The following is a 14,642-nucleotide window of genomic DNA, read 5'->3' as shown; positions in this document are numbered from 1 at the left end:
TCGGACACGACTGAGAGACTGAACTGAACTGATGCAAATGGTATGTGTGTGACATCTTCATAGTGGCTGTTTAGCATTCACTGCTGATCCTGAATGGGCATGTGTGTCAACTCTGCACGATAATGTCAGTTTTCTGGTGTGGAGATTCTAATTTACAGTGGCAATGTAGTAGTATGTGTGTGTTCCCTTCTGCTCCACATTCTCAAAATTCTTGGTGTCAAAGTTTTAAATGTTTGCCGATATAGGTGAGATATAGTGAGATACAGCATCTTACGGTGGATTTGAACTTGCATTTCTTGGCGGAGGTCTTTTCATTTTTATTGCCAATTTTTTTCTTCGTTGTGAAATGCCTATTTACATCTTCTGGCCATTGTCTTTCTGGGCTGTCCTTTTTTAGAAAATTGATTTGTTACTCTCTATGTTTTATGTCTCTTTGTTGATAATAGAAAATACACACCCCTTCCACCTTGGAGCTTGTCTTTTTACCATTTTTTTTAATGGGGTCAAATTTATCAATCTGTTTCTTTTGGGTTATACTTTTTATGTCTAGTTTAAGAAATATTCCCTATACAAGGCCATAAAGATCTTCACCTGTATATTCTTCCAAAAGTCCATTTGACTTTTAAATCTTTAATCCACTTAGAACTTATTTTTCTGTATATGGTTCCATGTAGGTTTTTTTCTTTTTATATCCCATTGTTTCAGAACCATTCATTCAACAGTCTGTCCCACAAGTCTGTATGACTGCTGTGTTATATACAGATAATACATAAATGTATGGTTTGTATCTGGACTACTGCTACTGCTCCATGGGTCTGTCCCTGGGTCAGCACCTCACTACAGCCCTTCCTCTTCTCCCCCATCTTCCTCAGGAGGAATTTCTCTAGGTACTTAGCCTCCTATTCCTCTCAAAGGGAAGTGTATTCTTAAGAAAAGAACTAATATCAGTCATACAGGGAAAGACAGGTGCTACATTTTAAAACTCATCTCTCATTGGGGATGGAAAATCTTGATGGTTCCCTGATGACATTTCAGATACTAATGACTGAAAGAACTCTCCTGGGTCCTCTGAAGCCACACTACTACAGAGGAGGGCCTGCCTTAAAGTATTATAGAACTTTCATGTTGTTTGAGGCAAAAGATCTACTTTAGGTATATTTGGAAGTGACAAAACAAACTTTTGGAATTGGGTCAAAGGACAGAGAAATCAACTAGAAAGCTAAGAAGTAAAGTGTAGGTGTTGTGTGAGTTGTCAGAGTGACCATATCTTGATGTTGCTGAGCTCACATGCCATCTGTGTGACTTGAAGGAGGTTTACTTAGTGGCTCCAAGTTTAATTTTACTTGAATAAATGGGATTATTACCTCCACCACTGAGTTGGTGTGAAAATATAAAACTATGCAAAAGCATGTATCACATGGAAGATGCTCCCTTAGCACTGATGCAGCAGAGTCAGAGCCAAATCCTATTAGCTGCTAGTTTTATGACCTTAAAACAATCTAGCTATAGTTGTCTGCTTGTAAAATGAACATACAAACATACATACAAATATACATAGTTGTCTACTTGTAAAATGAAAATGTGGAATTACTCTTTATATTTTTTGCATTTCTGAGCTTTCTCATGGATTTAATTTGTATTTTTATTTAACTACTAATATTGAACATTTTTTCTTGGGTACTGGACATTTACCTTTTTTTTTTTTTTCTGGTCATGCGGCTTGTGGGATCTTAGTTCCACAACCAGGGATCAAACCTGGGCTCCCACAGTGAAAGCACTAAATCCTAACCACTGGACTGCCAAGGAATTCTGTTTTACTCTTATTACCAGAAAAAAAATGTTATTAAACTCAGAGGGTTGGGGGAAGGCTTTGCTTTATCTGGGACTGGCTGAATGGAGAGGAAGGAGACTCTACAGGAACACCAGGGGTGCAAGGGCTGTGGTGAAAGGGAAAGAGATGACCTGGGTGGGTGGAAAATTGGTTACTCACAGTGGTATTGAGCAAATAAGTGAATATACTGAGAATTATGAGAGCCAAGCTTCTCATTGTTGGAGAAAGGAGGTATATATGTAGAAGGTGGAGTTGGATTGGAATTGTTGACATCAGTGTGAACTCATGATTTTTAATATATGATGGACGATCTTCTGACAGGGCCTAGAAGCAATAATATCCCAGGAGTAAAGAGCATATTATTGCCCAGATCTTGATTTCTGAATACAATTCTCCACTAAAAGAAACCAGGGCTATTGAGACAAATGACTGACTCCAGGCCTGGAGTGGGAAATCATAAGTTGAGGCCTGACTATCTTATGGGGCCAGAGAATGTGCAACAGCTCAAAGAAGGATGGAAAAATGTTAAAAGGACATAAGATACAGCTTGGAGGAGCCTCCACTGGCCCAAATGGGACAATTTCAATATCAAAATAAATCACAGTAACAATGGATTATAATCTATAGAATAAAAGATGAATCTATCAGTTATTTATAATAATATATCTATGACAAATGAGTGAGTGAATGAATAAATAAATCAGCGAGAAGGGAAAGTTCTTCCTTACAGTAGAATGCTGATTATAAATGTAAAGAGAATAATGGAATTAGAAAATCACCATTTGGCAATTATCATAGGAATAACTGATTCAGACAGAAATCATTAAAGAATGCTAAAACTAGTTGATACAAGATTGTTGAGGAATAGGATATTTATATAGTCTCAAAGTAGCTCTCCCTCAAATACGTATTAACTTTGCTGTGGAGAAATCTCATAGATACCATTTTAATTGAGTTAACATTATCTGACTAAAATAAAAGGGATGGACAAAAACAAGAGTTGGCAAGGACATGAAAAAATTAGAACCCTTATGCTGGTGGGAATGTAAAATGGTGCAGCCACTTTGGAAAATAGTTGGTAGTTTCTCAAAACATTAAACCTAGAGTTACCATATGACCAAGCAGTCCCACTGTTAAGTATATACCCAACAGAACTAAAAACGTATGTTCACAGCAGCACTATTCATAATAGCTAAAAAATGTAAACAACCCAAATGTCTATCATCGGATGAGTGGATTACAACACTGTAGTATATCCACATACTGGTGTATTAGGATTTTCCAGAGAAACAGAGCCAAAAAGATATGTTTGCATGCATATAGAGAGATTTATTTTAAGGAATTGACTCATGCAATTATGGAGGCTTAAAGAGTCCAAAATCTGCAGGACAGGTCTGCAGTGTAGTAGGAGACCCAGGGAAGAGTTGCAGTTCAATTCCAAGGCAATCCACTGGCAGAATTCCTTCTTGCTTGGTGGAAGTCAGTCTTTCTCTATTAGGGCCTTCAACTGATTGGATGAGGCCTTATATTATGGAAGGTAATCTGCTTTACTCAAAGTTCACTGACTTAAATGTTAATAGCACCCAGAAAACACAGAAACATCCAGAATGTTTGACCAAATATCTGGGCAACATGGCTCAGTCAAGTTAACACATAAAATTATCCATCACTAGTGGGTTAAAAGAATGAAGTACTGATGCATGCTATCAATACAACATTGATGAACCTTGAAATTTTTATGCTAAGAAGCCAGACACAAAAGGTCACATATATTCCATTTATATAAAACATCCAGAATAGGCACATCCACAGAGACAGAGTCCGCTGATCAGTGGTTGCCAGGGCTGGAGCATGGGGAGTGACTGTTGAAGTATATGGGGTTTCTTTCTGGGGTGATGAAATGTTCTGAACTGGTGGTGATGGCCGCACTACCTTGTAAATAAATATACTAAAACCCACCAAACTGTGTAATTTAAAAGGGTGCATTTTTTGGTTTGTGAATTATATCTCCAAAGGGAAAAAAAAAAGTTAACATCACCAGTAGAGAGACAAATCAACATTGCCTGGCTCCCAATATCATGCTCTTAGGATGGAGAATTACTCTGGGAATATTCCTGCCCAACTATATAACCTGAATCTAATCATGAGGAAACATCAGACAAACCCATAGTGGCCTATGTTCCAAAAATATCAGGGTTATAAAAGGAAAAACTGAGGAAGTACTCCAGACAGAAGCCAAATAAACACAACGTATGATCCCGGATTAGACCCTGGACCACAAAGGAAAGAGTGATTATAAAGGACACTGTTGGGAAAACCAGCAAAATTTGAATGGGGTCAGCAAATTGGATGGTAGTATAGGATTAATGGGGTTTCCTTGTTTTGATAGATGTACTGTGGTTATACAGGAGTGTGCCTGATTTCAACAAATGCATACTGAAGGACTGAAAGCTGACAGGACACAACATTTGTGTATTAAAGTGATTCAGAAAATATATATATAGCATATATAACCTGTGTTAAAATATATATATAAAGAGGGAGTGAGAGGGTGATAAAGCAAACATAATAAAAAGTTAACATCTGGGAGATCTGTGTGGGGATATACTGCAATCCTTTGAACTATTCTATAGCTTATCTGCTAGTTTGAAATTATTTCAAAATAAAAAGTATATTTAAAATATATCCACAAAGAGATCTGTTCAAGAAAAATAAAACTTTACAAGGCTATTGTGAGGACTGTGCCTGGCACACAGTATACACTCAATAGCCACTGCCACTGCCAGTTTTTCAGGTCTGCGAAACAGTGGTACTTTTCACAGGAAGTCACAAGGGGGCATCTGAAAACCAAGAAACAAAGTCTAAGCACAGAGCTCCCCTGGGCCTGCAGTGTTCCAGATGGGGGTTGTCAATACTTCCTCACCCAGAATGCACTCCTTGACCCAAAAGAAAAAAACCCTGCTGCAAACTGGGGATGACTCCATTCACAGTAAATAAAGCCTGGGGTACCTGAAAGCTAGCCTTTGCTCCTTCTGTTTGGGTTTGGATTTCAGAACAGCTATCAAGAGTCATTGCATCCATCACAATCAGGATGTCAACTCTGGAGACCTGTGAAAAGGGGTTCGTGAATGTGACGGTAATAAACAAGAATGAGTTCTCGAATGGGAACTCAAGAGACACACTTGCTGTGTGAACTCAGTCAAAAACCTTCCTCCTCCTGTTTTGTTAATCTGACTTCTTAGAGGTTCCCCCAGACCTCCTAGCTTTCAATGTTTCTGAGCTCTGGAATATGTCCTCGAGTCTATCTGACCCTATCACAAGTCATTCCATGAATGAAACTGCTCTAGTCTCAGGTTTCGTGACCACACGGTGTAGTGGAAGGAGCACAGGCCTTGCAGACACACTGAGAAAGGTCCAAATCAAGGCTCTGGTACTTCATTTCTTGAGCCTCAATTTCTTTATCCTTTAAACAGGAATAATACCATTTTCTTTTTAAGAGTGTTATGAGGATTAAGTATCTAAATACAGTAACTAGAACAGAGTAGATATCCAGTAGATATTCAATGAATTACAATATTTTATTTTCAATTTGGTTTAGGTAAAAGCAACCAGAAGGAAAATATAGAATTTAAAGTTCAACTGTGTTCAAGTTCCTACTCTCTATGACCCTTGGCTACCACTAGATCTCTTTGAGTTTCACTAGCAGTCTTTTTTTTTTCTTTCTTTGGTTGCACTGGTGCAGTATGCAGGATCTTATTTCCCCAACCAGGGAACAAACCCATGCCCCCTTGCAGCAGACATGCAGAGTCTTAACCATTGGACTGCCAAGGAAATCTACACTTTTTATTAAAAAGAATGAGGAAAGTCCAACTGTACTGAGATGGAAAGAACTCAGAGATACTAAGTGAAAATAAACCATGGAATACATATAATTATGATTCCATTTTTATGTTTAGGGAAAAAAAGAAGTGACCACGTCGTACCCTTGCTTAAAAAAGTGTTCTGTGATTCCCCAATGCCAACCAAGTGAAGCTCAAGCTCCTTACCTGGCATTTAAGCCCCTTCACTATTTGGACCCTGTCAACCTCTTCAGCCTCATCCATGAGCACTGAGTTCCATCTATGACTGAATTGCCCTTCACTATCTCTTTTTGTCTCTCATATTTTAGCAGGAATTAGAATCACCTGGAAATCATTAAAATACTGATTGTGGGACCCATTCACAGGATTTCTGATTTAAGTCTGAAAAGGGGAGGCAGTTCCCATAATTTCTAACAAGTTCCTGGGTGATCTGATACAGCTATTCTAAGAATCACACTTTGACAGCTGTCACCTTTACAATGATGATTCAACTTCATCACCTGTATAAAGGCTGACCAATCATATCAGTTTGCCCTGGACAGAAAGTCCCATGTAGCAGAAAACCCCTTAATCTGAGGAAAACTGGGATGGTGGTTACTACCCTTCCTGTATAAGAATCTTTCCCAGGTTGCACATGGGATACTTACTGCTACTGCTACCTTCCCTATAGCCAGGCTGATAGGAAGTGCCTGAGAAAGGAATCCCATCACCGTGACTGACATTTTGCTACAGCAAGAATATTTAACAAAGTTTCTCAAATTCAGACTCCTCCATATTCTCTTGATTTCCTCCAGAGAACAGGTTTTAGTCCTCCAGTCCTTGTAAACACTGAACACAATCGGTGTGGAATCACACTATAAGCATCCATTTCCTTGCCCTATGTTGCTGGGCTAAGTTTAAGGGAAAAGTTGGGACAAATGCAGCAAGCACATGTGAGCTTCTTACTCAGTTCAAAATGGGTCTTGTCATGGAATGACAGCTCCACATGGGCCAAAGCAGCTGATTTTCTATTGTTTCCAAAGGGTACCCAATACAACAAAGGTCACTCATGGTCCTTCCGTGGTCCCTGATGATGTTTCTGCTCACTGTTGATCAGAGTCAATCTTTTTCATTGACTGGGACTCCTCTTCCCAAGGGGTCAGAGGTCTGAGAGCTGATAGCGTCGGACAAGACCATCTCGACAACATGTGTAGATCTGCTTCTCCCATGTGGCTACCTGGAACACAAAGAGTTCACAGCTCAAAGGAAGCCTGGGATTCTTCCACTTCCAAAACATAAGTCTTGTCATTGACCCCTACTAGTAGAAGGGAGTCTGAGAAGATTTACTGACTCCAAAGACAAGAATTATATCCATGTTATATATTTAAAAATTAGCTGACCAGAATCAAGGGAGCTCATGAGTACAGAACAGAGAAACTATGTGGCCAATTGGAGAGAAAACGCCCTAGTGCTGTGCATGGCTTAGAGCAGAGGCCCACAGAAAAGCCTGGGTAGAAGGGAGTGGCAGAGGATGAGATGGTTAGACAGCATCACCAATTCTACGGACTTGAGTTTGAGCAAACTCCGGGAGATGGTGGTGAACAGAGGAGCCTGGTATGCTACAATCCATGGGTTCTACAGTCAATGGGGTCATAAAGAGTCAGACTCGACTTAAGGACTGACAACAACACTGCCTCCTCCAGAAGAGGGCGGTGTCACATTAAACCCTAAAATCGCCTTTGACAGAGCTTAGGAATAAAGAGGGGGTGCAGCTAAAATTAAGTTGGTCCCTTACATCTGTTATTAAATTATACTTGGAAGCCTTGGGGGGAGGAAAGAAAAAAAAGGAAGGCCTGGGTATCCCCGAACCTCATAAAATCATATGCAAAGAAGTTCTCAATATGTGCCTTTTTTTCCTGATGATTTCATCAAATTCTCCAAGCAGTCTCAGACAAAGGAGATTAAGAACCATTAATTTAACGCAAACAGCATGAATTCTGGAGTTAGCTTTAATCACAGGTGTGCCAATATGTAGCTGCGTGATCTAGGGCAGCTTTCTCAACCCCTTTGGTCCCGTTTCTTCATTTATAAAATGAAAATGATGTGTTAATTCACAATTTAGAACACTATGCAGGAATTTTTTTAAATGAAGTATATCTATAAGCATTTGTCTGGAAAGAGCTCTAAAATGTTAAGTAAAATAACCCAAGTCATACAGCAATACAAAACAGAATGATTCCAATTATATATAAAGATAAAACTATATTATTTATATAACTACATAAACAAAGGTCTAAGTACAAATTCTCCAAAAACAGTCTTAAAAGATACACGACAAACTATTAATGCTAGTTACTTTAGGAAACAGTGGAACCAAAAGTCTTAAAGCATACTTTTAAGTCTGCACAGTTTGAATTTTTATACATGTGCATAAATTATAAATTTTATTTAAATATAAGAAAATAATAGGAGTAATAATATCTATACCTCAAGGTATTATAACAACTATTAAATCTGATATGTAAAACAGCTAGAACAATATCTGGTCAACAAATATTATTTCCCCTTTCATTTTTCTCTCTTCAGTTCAGTTCAGTAGCTCAGTCGTAGCTAATTCTTTGGGGCCCCATGGACTGCAGCACACCAGACCTCCCTGTCCATCACCAACTCCCGGAGTTTACTCAAACTCATGTCCATTGAGTGGGTGATGCCATCCAACCATCTCATCCTCTGTCGTCCCCTTCTCCTCCCGCCTTCAATCTTTCCCAGCATCAGGGTCTTTTCAAATGAGTCAGCACTCCGCACCAGGTGGCCAAAGTATTGGAGTTTCAGATTCAACATCAGTCCTTCCAATGAATATTCAGGACTGATTTCCTTTAGGATGGACTGGTTGGATTTCCTTACAGTCCAAGGGACTCTCAAGAGTCTTCTCCAACACCACAGTCTAATCAAATCAGTCTTAAACTTATAACAACAACAATAAAAGCTAATATTTACAGATTAGAGTTTTCATATGCGTTATTTCACTGTTATCCTCATTTTATAGATAAACAGACAGACTGAGGAAGTAAAGTGACTTTTTCACTTTCCAGAGCCAGTAAATGATGAAGACACTCTGACTCATTATTTCTTTCTGTCCCACTCCTAAGTATTGTATTACCCCTAGTAATCACAAAGTTTCTGGATTCAGTTCCCACCAAAGCCCTGGTTCCCAGGTGAAAATCACCCAGGCCTGGTTTTGTCTCGGGTCTGTACCTTGTACACAGGGTCACAGTCAGCCCCAGTGAGCTCAATCACATAGTCTAAGTCTTGCTGGACAATGAAACAGCTTCCATCACCTAAAAGACAGAAAGAAAACTTAGATAACTAAAGAGAAAGTTGCATGCAAAGTTACTCTCAATATTTTAATTTATTTCTGTACATCACTCAGTTCAGTTCAGTTCAGTTCAGTCGCTCAGTCGTGTCCGACTCTCCGCGACCCCATGAATCACAGCACGCCAGGCCTCCCTGTCCATCACCAAATCCCGGAGTTCACTCAAACTCATGTCCACAGAGTCGGTGATGCCATCCAGCCATCTCACTCTCGGTTGTCCCCTTCTCCTCCCGCCCCCAACCTTTCCCAGCATCAGAGTCTTTTCCAGTGAGTCAACTCGTCGCATGAGGTGGCCAAAGTATTGCAGTTTCAGCTTTACTAGCCTAAAGAAAATTGTCTTAAGACCCAGAGTGGCAGACAGGACTCATGGTGGGCCAGATATGAGGTCCTACAATGACTCCCTAAAAGGCTGGGCTCAAAAGGATTTGAAGGCCAAGTGCAAGCTCAGTGGGAAGAGTTGTCTTTGATTAGCAATAACTGCCAAGAGCACAGAACAAGCAACTACAGGCTTATACAAGTATTTGCAAACTTATCCTAAACAATGATGTTAACAGGGAATTTCCCTATATAAATGCTTTCTTTAACTATGCTCCCAGGGACTTCCTTGGTGGTCCACTGGTTAAGAATCTGCCAATGCAGGGGATGTGGGTTCAATCCCTGGTCAGGGAACTAAGATCCTGAGTGCTGAATGGCATGGTATCCAAAAAAATTAAAAAGAAAAATGAACAGAAGTTTAAAAAATCATTCATATTTACCACTCAAAGATAAATACTATTCACAGTTTAGTGTATTTTTCTAACCTTTTCTGTATAAATTTTTCTTTTATATGGTTGAGAGCACATTCCCCTTTCATTTTTCTCTCTTCAGTTCAGTTCAGTTCAGTAGCTCAGTCGTAGCTAATTCTTTGGGGCCCCATGGACTGCAGCACACCAGACCTCCCTGTCCATCACCAACTCCCGGAGTTTACTCAAACTCATGTCCATTGAGTTGGTGATGCCATCCAACCATCTCATCCTCTGTCGTCCCCTTCTCCTCCCGCCTTCAATCATTCCCAGCATCAGGGTCTTTTCAAATGAGTCAGCACTCCGCACCAGGTGGCCAAAGTATTGGAGTAGAAGAATATTTTTATGCATAAAGTTTTTTCTATATTAATACTATGACTTTGTATAGAACTCTAGAAAAGAATCAAAAGACATTAATTACCATTTCAAACATTTAAAACTTGAAAAACTGCTTTCCAAAATTATATATAAGTTAATAAATTTTATCTGTTAATCAATCTATACTGGAAAATTCTGAAAGAGATGGGCATACCAGACCACCTGACCTGCCTCTTGAGAAACCTGTATGCAGGTCAGGAAGCAACAGTTAGAACTGGACGTGGAACAACAGACTGGTTCCAAATAGGAAAAGGAAAAGGAGTACATCAAGGCTGTATATTGTCACCCTGCTTATTTAACTTATATGCAGAGTATGTCATGAGAAACGCTGGGCTGGAGGAAGCACAAGCCTGAATCAAGATTGCCGGGAGAAATATCAATAACCTCAGATATGCAGATGACACCACCGTTATGGCAGAAAGTGAAGAAGAACTAAAGAGTCTCTTGATGAAAGTGAAAGAGGAGAATGAAAAAGTTGGCTTAAAGCTCAACATTCAGAAAATGAAGATCATGGCATCCGGTCCCATCATTTCATGGCAGATAGATGGGGAAACAGTGGCTGACTTTATTTTTCTGGGCTCCAAAATCACTGAAGATGGTGACTGCAGCCATGAAATCAAGACGCTTACTCCTTGGAAGGAAAGCTATGACCAATCCAGACAGCATATTAAAAAGCAGAGACATTACTTTGCCAACAAAGATCCGTCTAGTCAAGGCTATGGTTTTTCCGTTGGTCATGTATGGATGTGAGAGTTGGACTATAAAGAAAGCTAAGCGCCGAAGAATTGATGCTTTTGAACTGTGATGTTGGAGAAGACTCTTTAGAGTCCCTTGGACTGCAAGGGAGATCGAACCAGTCCATCCTAAAGGAAATCGGGCCCAGGTATTCATTTGAAGGACTGATGTTGAAGCTGAAACTCCAATACTTTGGCCACCTGATGCAGAGAGCTGACTCATTTGAAAAGACCCTGATGGTGGGAAAGATTGAGGGCAGGAGGAGAGGGGGACGACAGAGGATGAGATGGTTGGATGGCATCATCAACTCGATGGACATGGGTTTGGGTGGACTCCAGGAGTTGGTGATGGACAGGGAAACCTGGCATGCTGCGGTTCATGGGGTCACAGAGTTGGACATGACTGAGCGACTGAACTGACTGTACCCAGCAGTATACAGAAGATCTTCTTTCCTGCATTCTCATTATTACAAATAATCTTTTCCAAAAAAGAATCCTTATATTTTAGAGGTATAGGGAGGTAAGAAAGTACAATTACTATAGCTCTTCCTCTGCATTCAAGTTTCCACACTGCAACCTACTTGATAAGCCCAAGCTTCATTCCCATTCTGTCTAGGAAGCCATCTCTAACCAACCCATATAGTAAACCCTTTCTCCCATTGACCTCTTGTAACACTTATTATTGCTCTGACACTTCCACATATCTTTCCCTATACCATAATTCTAATTTTGGTGAGTGTGTGCTCCGCCACTGGATCATGATGATCAGAAACACTCTTTTAGGAGGGCATAGGGCCAGGGTTCGGAGAAGGCAATGGCAAGCCACTCCAGTACTATTGCCTAGAAAATCCCATGGATGGAGGAGCCTGGTAGGCTGCAGTCCGTGGGGTCGCTAAGGGTCAGACACGACTGAGCGACTTCACTTTCACTTTTCACTTTCACACATTGGAGAAGGAAATGGCAACCCACTCCAGTGTTCTTGCCTGGAGAATCCCAGGGATGGGGGAGCCTAGTGGGCTTCCGTCTATGGGGTCACACAGAGTCGGACATGACTGAAGTGACGCAGCAGCAGCAGCAGCAGCAGCAGGGCCAGGGTAATGAGCAAAGCTTTCCTGATAGCTCAGTTGGTAAAGAATCCACCTGCAATGCAGGAGATCTGGATTCCATCCCTGAGTTGGGAAGATCCCCTGGAGATGGGAATGGTTACCCACTCCAGTATTCTAGCCCAGACTGTAGAGTCCCTGGGGTGGCAAAGAGTCGGACACGACTGAGCAACTTTCACTTCACAAGGGCAAGGGTTAGTTACAAGAAGAGTAAGAAGAAACTATCACTCACAGAATATTTACTTTATGTCAAGTACGTATTTTATCTCTAAGTAGAGACTTAGAAAAGTGAACTGGTTCACCAAAGATCATAGGATGATTAGATTAAACCATACACAACTGCCATTTTTATATAAACATAAATTAACAAATAATAAATGAAGACCTATTCACTAGGTCTTCACTGCTGCATGCAGGCTTTCTTGAATTACAGTGAGTGGGGCTACTCTTCATTGCAGTGCTGAGGCTTCTCACTGCGGTGGTTTTTCTTGTCATGGAGCACAAGTTCTAGGCATGGGGGCTTCAGTGTTTGCAGCATGCAGGCTCAGTAGTGTGGCACATGGAGTCAAGAGCACAGGCTCAGAAGTTGGGGCACATGGGCTTAGCTGCTCTGGAGCATGTGCAATCTTCCCAGATCAGAGATCAAACCTGTGTTTTCCTATCCACTGGGCCACCAAGGACGTCCAACACCACATCTTCTTAAGCAAGTCACCTGCTGATGGACACTTGGGTTGTTTTTACATCTTGGCTATTACACATATTGCTGTTATGAACATGGGGGCACTAGAGTGCCCTAGACAAAAACTAGAGCTTTTGTCTTTTCTATATATATGCCCAGGAGTAAGTAGGATTGCTGGATCATATGGCAACTCTATTTTCAGTTTTTTAAAGAACCATCACACTGTTTTCCATGGTTGCTGTACCAATTTAGATTCCCACTAACAGTGTAGGAGGGTTCCGTTTTCTAAACACCCTCTCCAGCATTTATTCTTTGTAGACTTTCTGACTGGTGTGAAGTGACTCTTCACTGTGGGTTTGATTTGCATTTCTCTAATGCTGGCATTGCTGAGCATCTTTTCATGTGCCTGTAGGCCATCTGTATATCTTCTTTGGAGAAATGTCTATTTAGGTCTTCTGAGCATGGCATATATTACATAATTCTGATCAATGACGTAGGAGATTAGTAAGTCAGCCGGGTTGCTCCTGAGGAAATGTTTCTCATTCTTAAAAAGGATAACAATATGCATGTTATGTGAAGATAAGATTTGCTGCAGCTATCCTGCACTGTAACCTTGAGGGAATAAGCCTGAGGACAAAAGCCAGTATGCTGAGGAGGAGAGTGCCAAAAAACAGAGAGAAGCTGCGTTCTTGATTTTATTTCTTCTCTTCTTCTTAAAGCTTTCATTTATTTTTTTAACTCAATACTTTTTTGGATTTTACCAGTCTTTAAACATCCTGGATACAATCCAGGATACCACACTGAGTTAGCTGTCAATTTTTCTTAGTTTCTCCACTGAATTTGTTTTCAAATCACTAAATTAATATAATCTGGAGCCACCATAAATCTGGATGTCTTGTAAATGAAGTACTACATTTTCTGAATTACTGAAGCCATTTTCAGTTGAGTCTTCTGCTACTAACAGCCAAAAACATCCTAACTGATACACTGAAGTACTAAGGTAAGATGGTCCCTCCAGGCCTATAGGCCAGTCCTCCTCACCTAAATCATTCCTTTGAGGATTCAGTGTCCCTTAATGGACACCTTCTTCCATGCATTTCTCCCAACCCCACTCCCAAACTCCATTCCAAATATTCTGTACTGCTTACAACAAGGTACTCATTCTACCCAGACTGTCTTTGTAAAGAATCAAACACAGTACCTACTGCATGGTAGGTAGGCACCTAATAAAGGACAGATCCCTTCTTTTTGCCCTCTTTCACTCATCAATGACTTTGAACACACTACAGCTTTGGCTGTCAATGTGCATTTTTATATCTCCAGTTGGCAAAATAGTCACTGGATTACATGTTGCTTAGTCCATGAAGGAGCTTCCCAGGTCGCTCAGTGGTAAAGAACCTGCTTGCCAATATAGGAGATGTGGTTCAATCCCTAGGTGAGAAAGATCCCCTGGGGTAGGAAATGGCAACTCATTCCAGTATTCTTGCCTGGGAAATCCCATGAACAGAGGAGCCTGGCGGGCTACAGTCCATGGAGTCACAAAGAGTCAGACACAACTTAGCAACTAAAACAAGCAAACAAGTCCACAAAGACATGGCTGCAATACTCCTACCACTCAAGTTAGCTGTTGCCCACATTCCCATACAGTATTCTGCTGCAGTACTTATCAAACTGTATTCAAGCACATGTCCACATGTCTGTCTGCCTTACAATGAGCTCCTTTAGAGCAGAGACTGCAACTGATTTGTTAACTGAATTCTCAGTAATTTGTAATAAGAGCCAGTATATTTATTCTGACAATGTTTATTGAGCACCAGTTACATGGTGAACACTGAACTAAAATGGGGGCAACATGATGAGGCACAGTCACTCAAGGAGCTTAGATTGGAAAGGACACAGATAATTACAATTAGGGTGTTAAAC

At 40.5% G+C, this 14,642-nt stretch overlaps 1 protein-coding gene across 1 annotated transcript in view; it reads right to left on the bottom strand.

The window, feature by feature from the left end:
- Positions 1 to 5,395: 5,395 nt before the first annotated feature.
- PAAF1 (proteasomal ATPase associated factor 1) overlaps positions 5,396 to 14,642 on the bottom strand; it is a 41,166-nt gene continuing 31,919 nt past the window's right edge. Inside the window, exons 11-12 of the mRNA XM_055423650.2 lie at positions 8,926 to 9,008; positions 5,396 to 6,907 (exon numbers count right to left, since the gene is read on the bottom strand). Of these exons, the coding sequence (XP_055279625.2) occupies positions 6,830 to 6,907; positions 8,926 to 9,008 (161 nt within the window). The 3' untranslated portion in view covers positions 5,396 to 6,829. The remainder of the gene's footprint in view (positions 6,908 to 8,925; positions 9,009 to 14,642) is intronic.

This window comes from Moschus berezovskii, chromosome 14 (assembly GCF_049115385.1).
Source record: "Moschus berezovskii isolate FMDL1 chromosome 14, NW_MosBer_1.0, whole genome shotgun sequence".
Taxonomy (NCBI): Eukaryota; Metazoa; Chordata; class Mammalia; order Artiodactyla; family Moschidae; genus Moschus; species Moschus berezovskii.
Note: the sequence above shows the minus strand (reverse complement) of the source record. Positions and strands in the feature narration are given on the sequence as shown.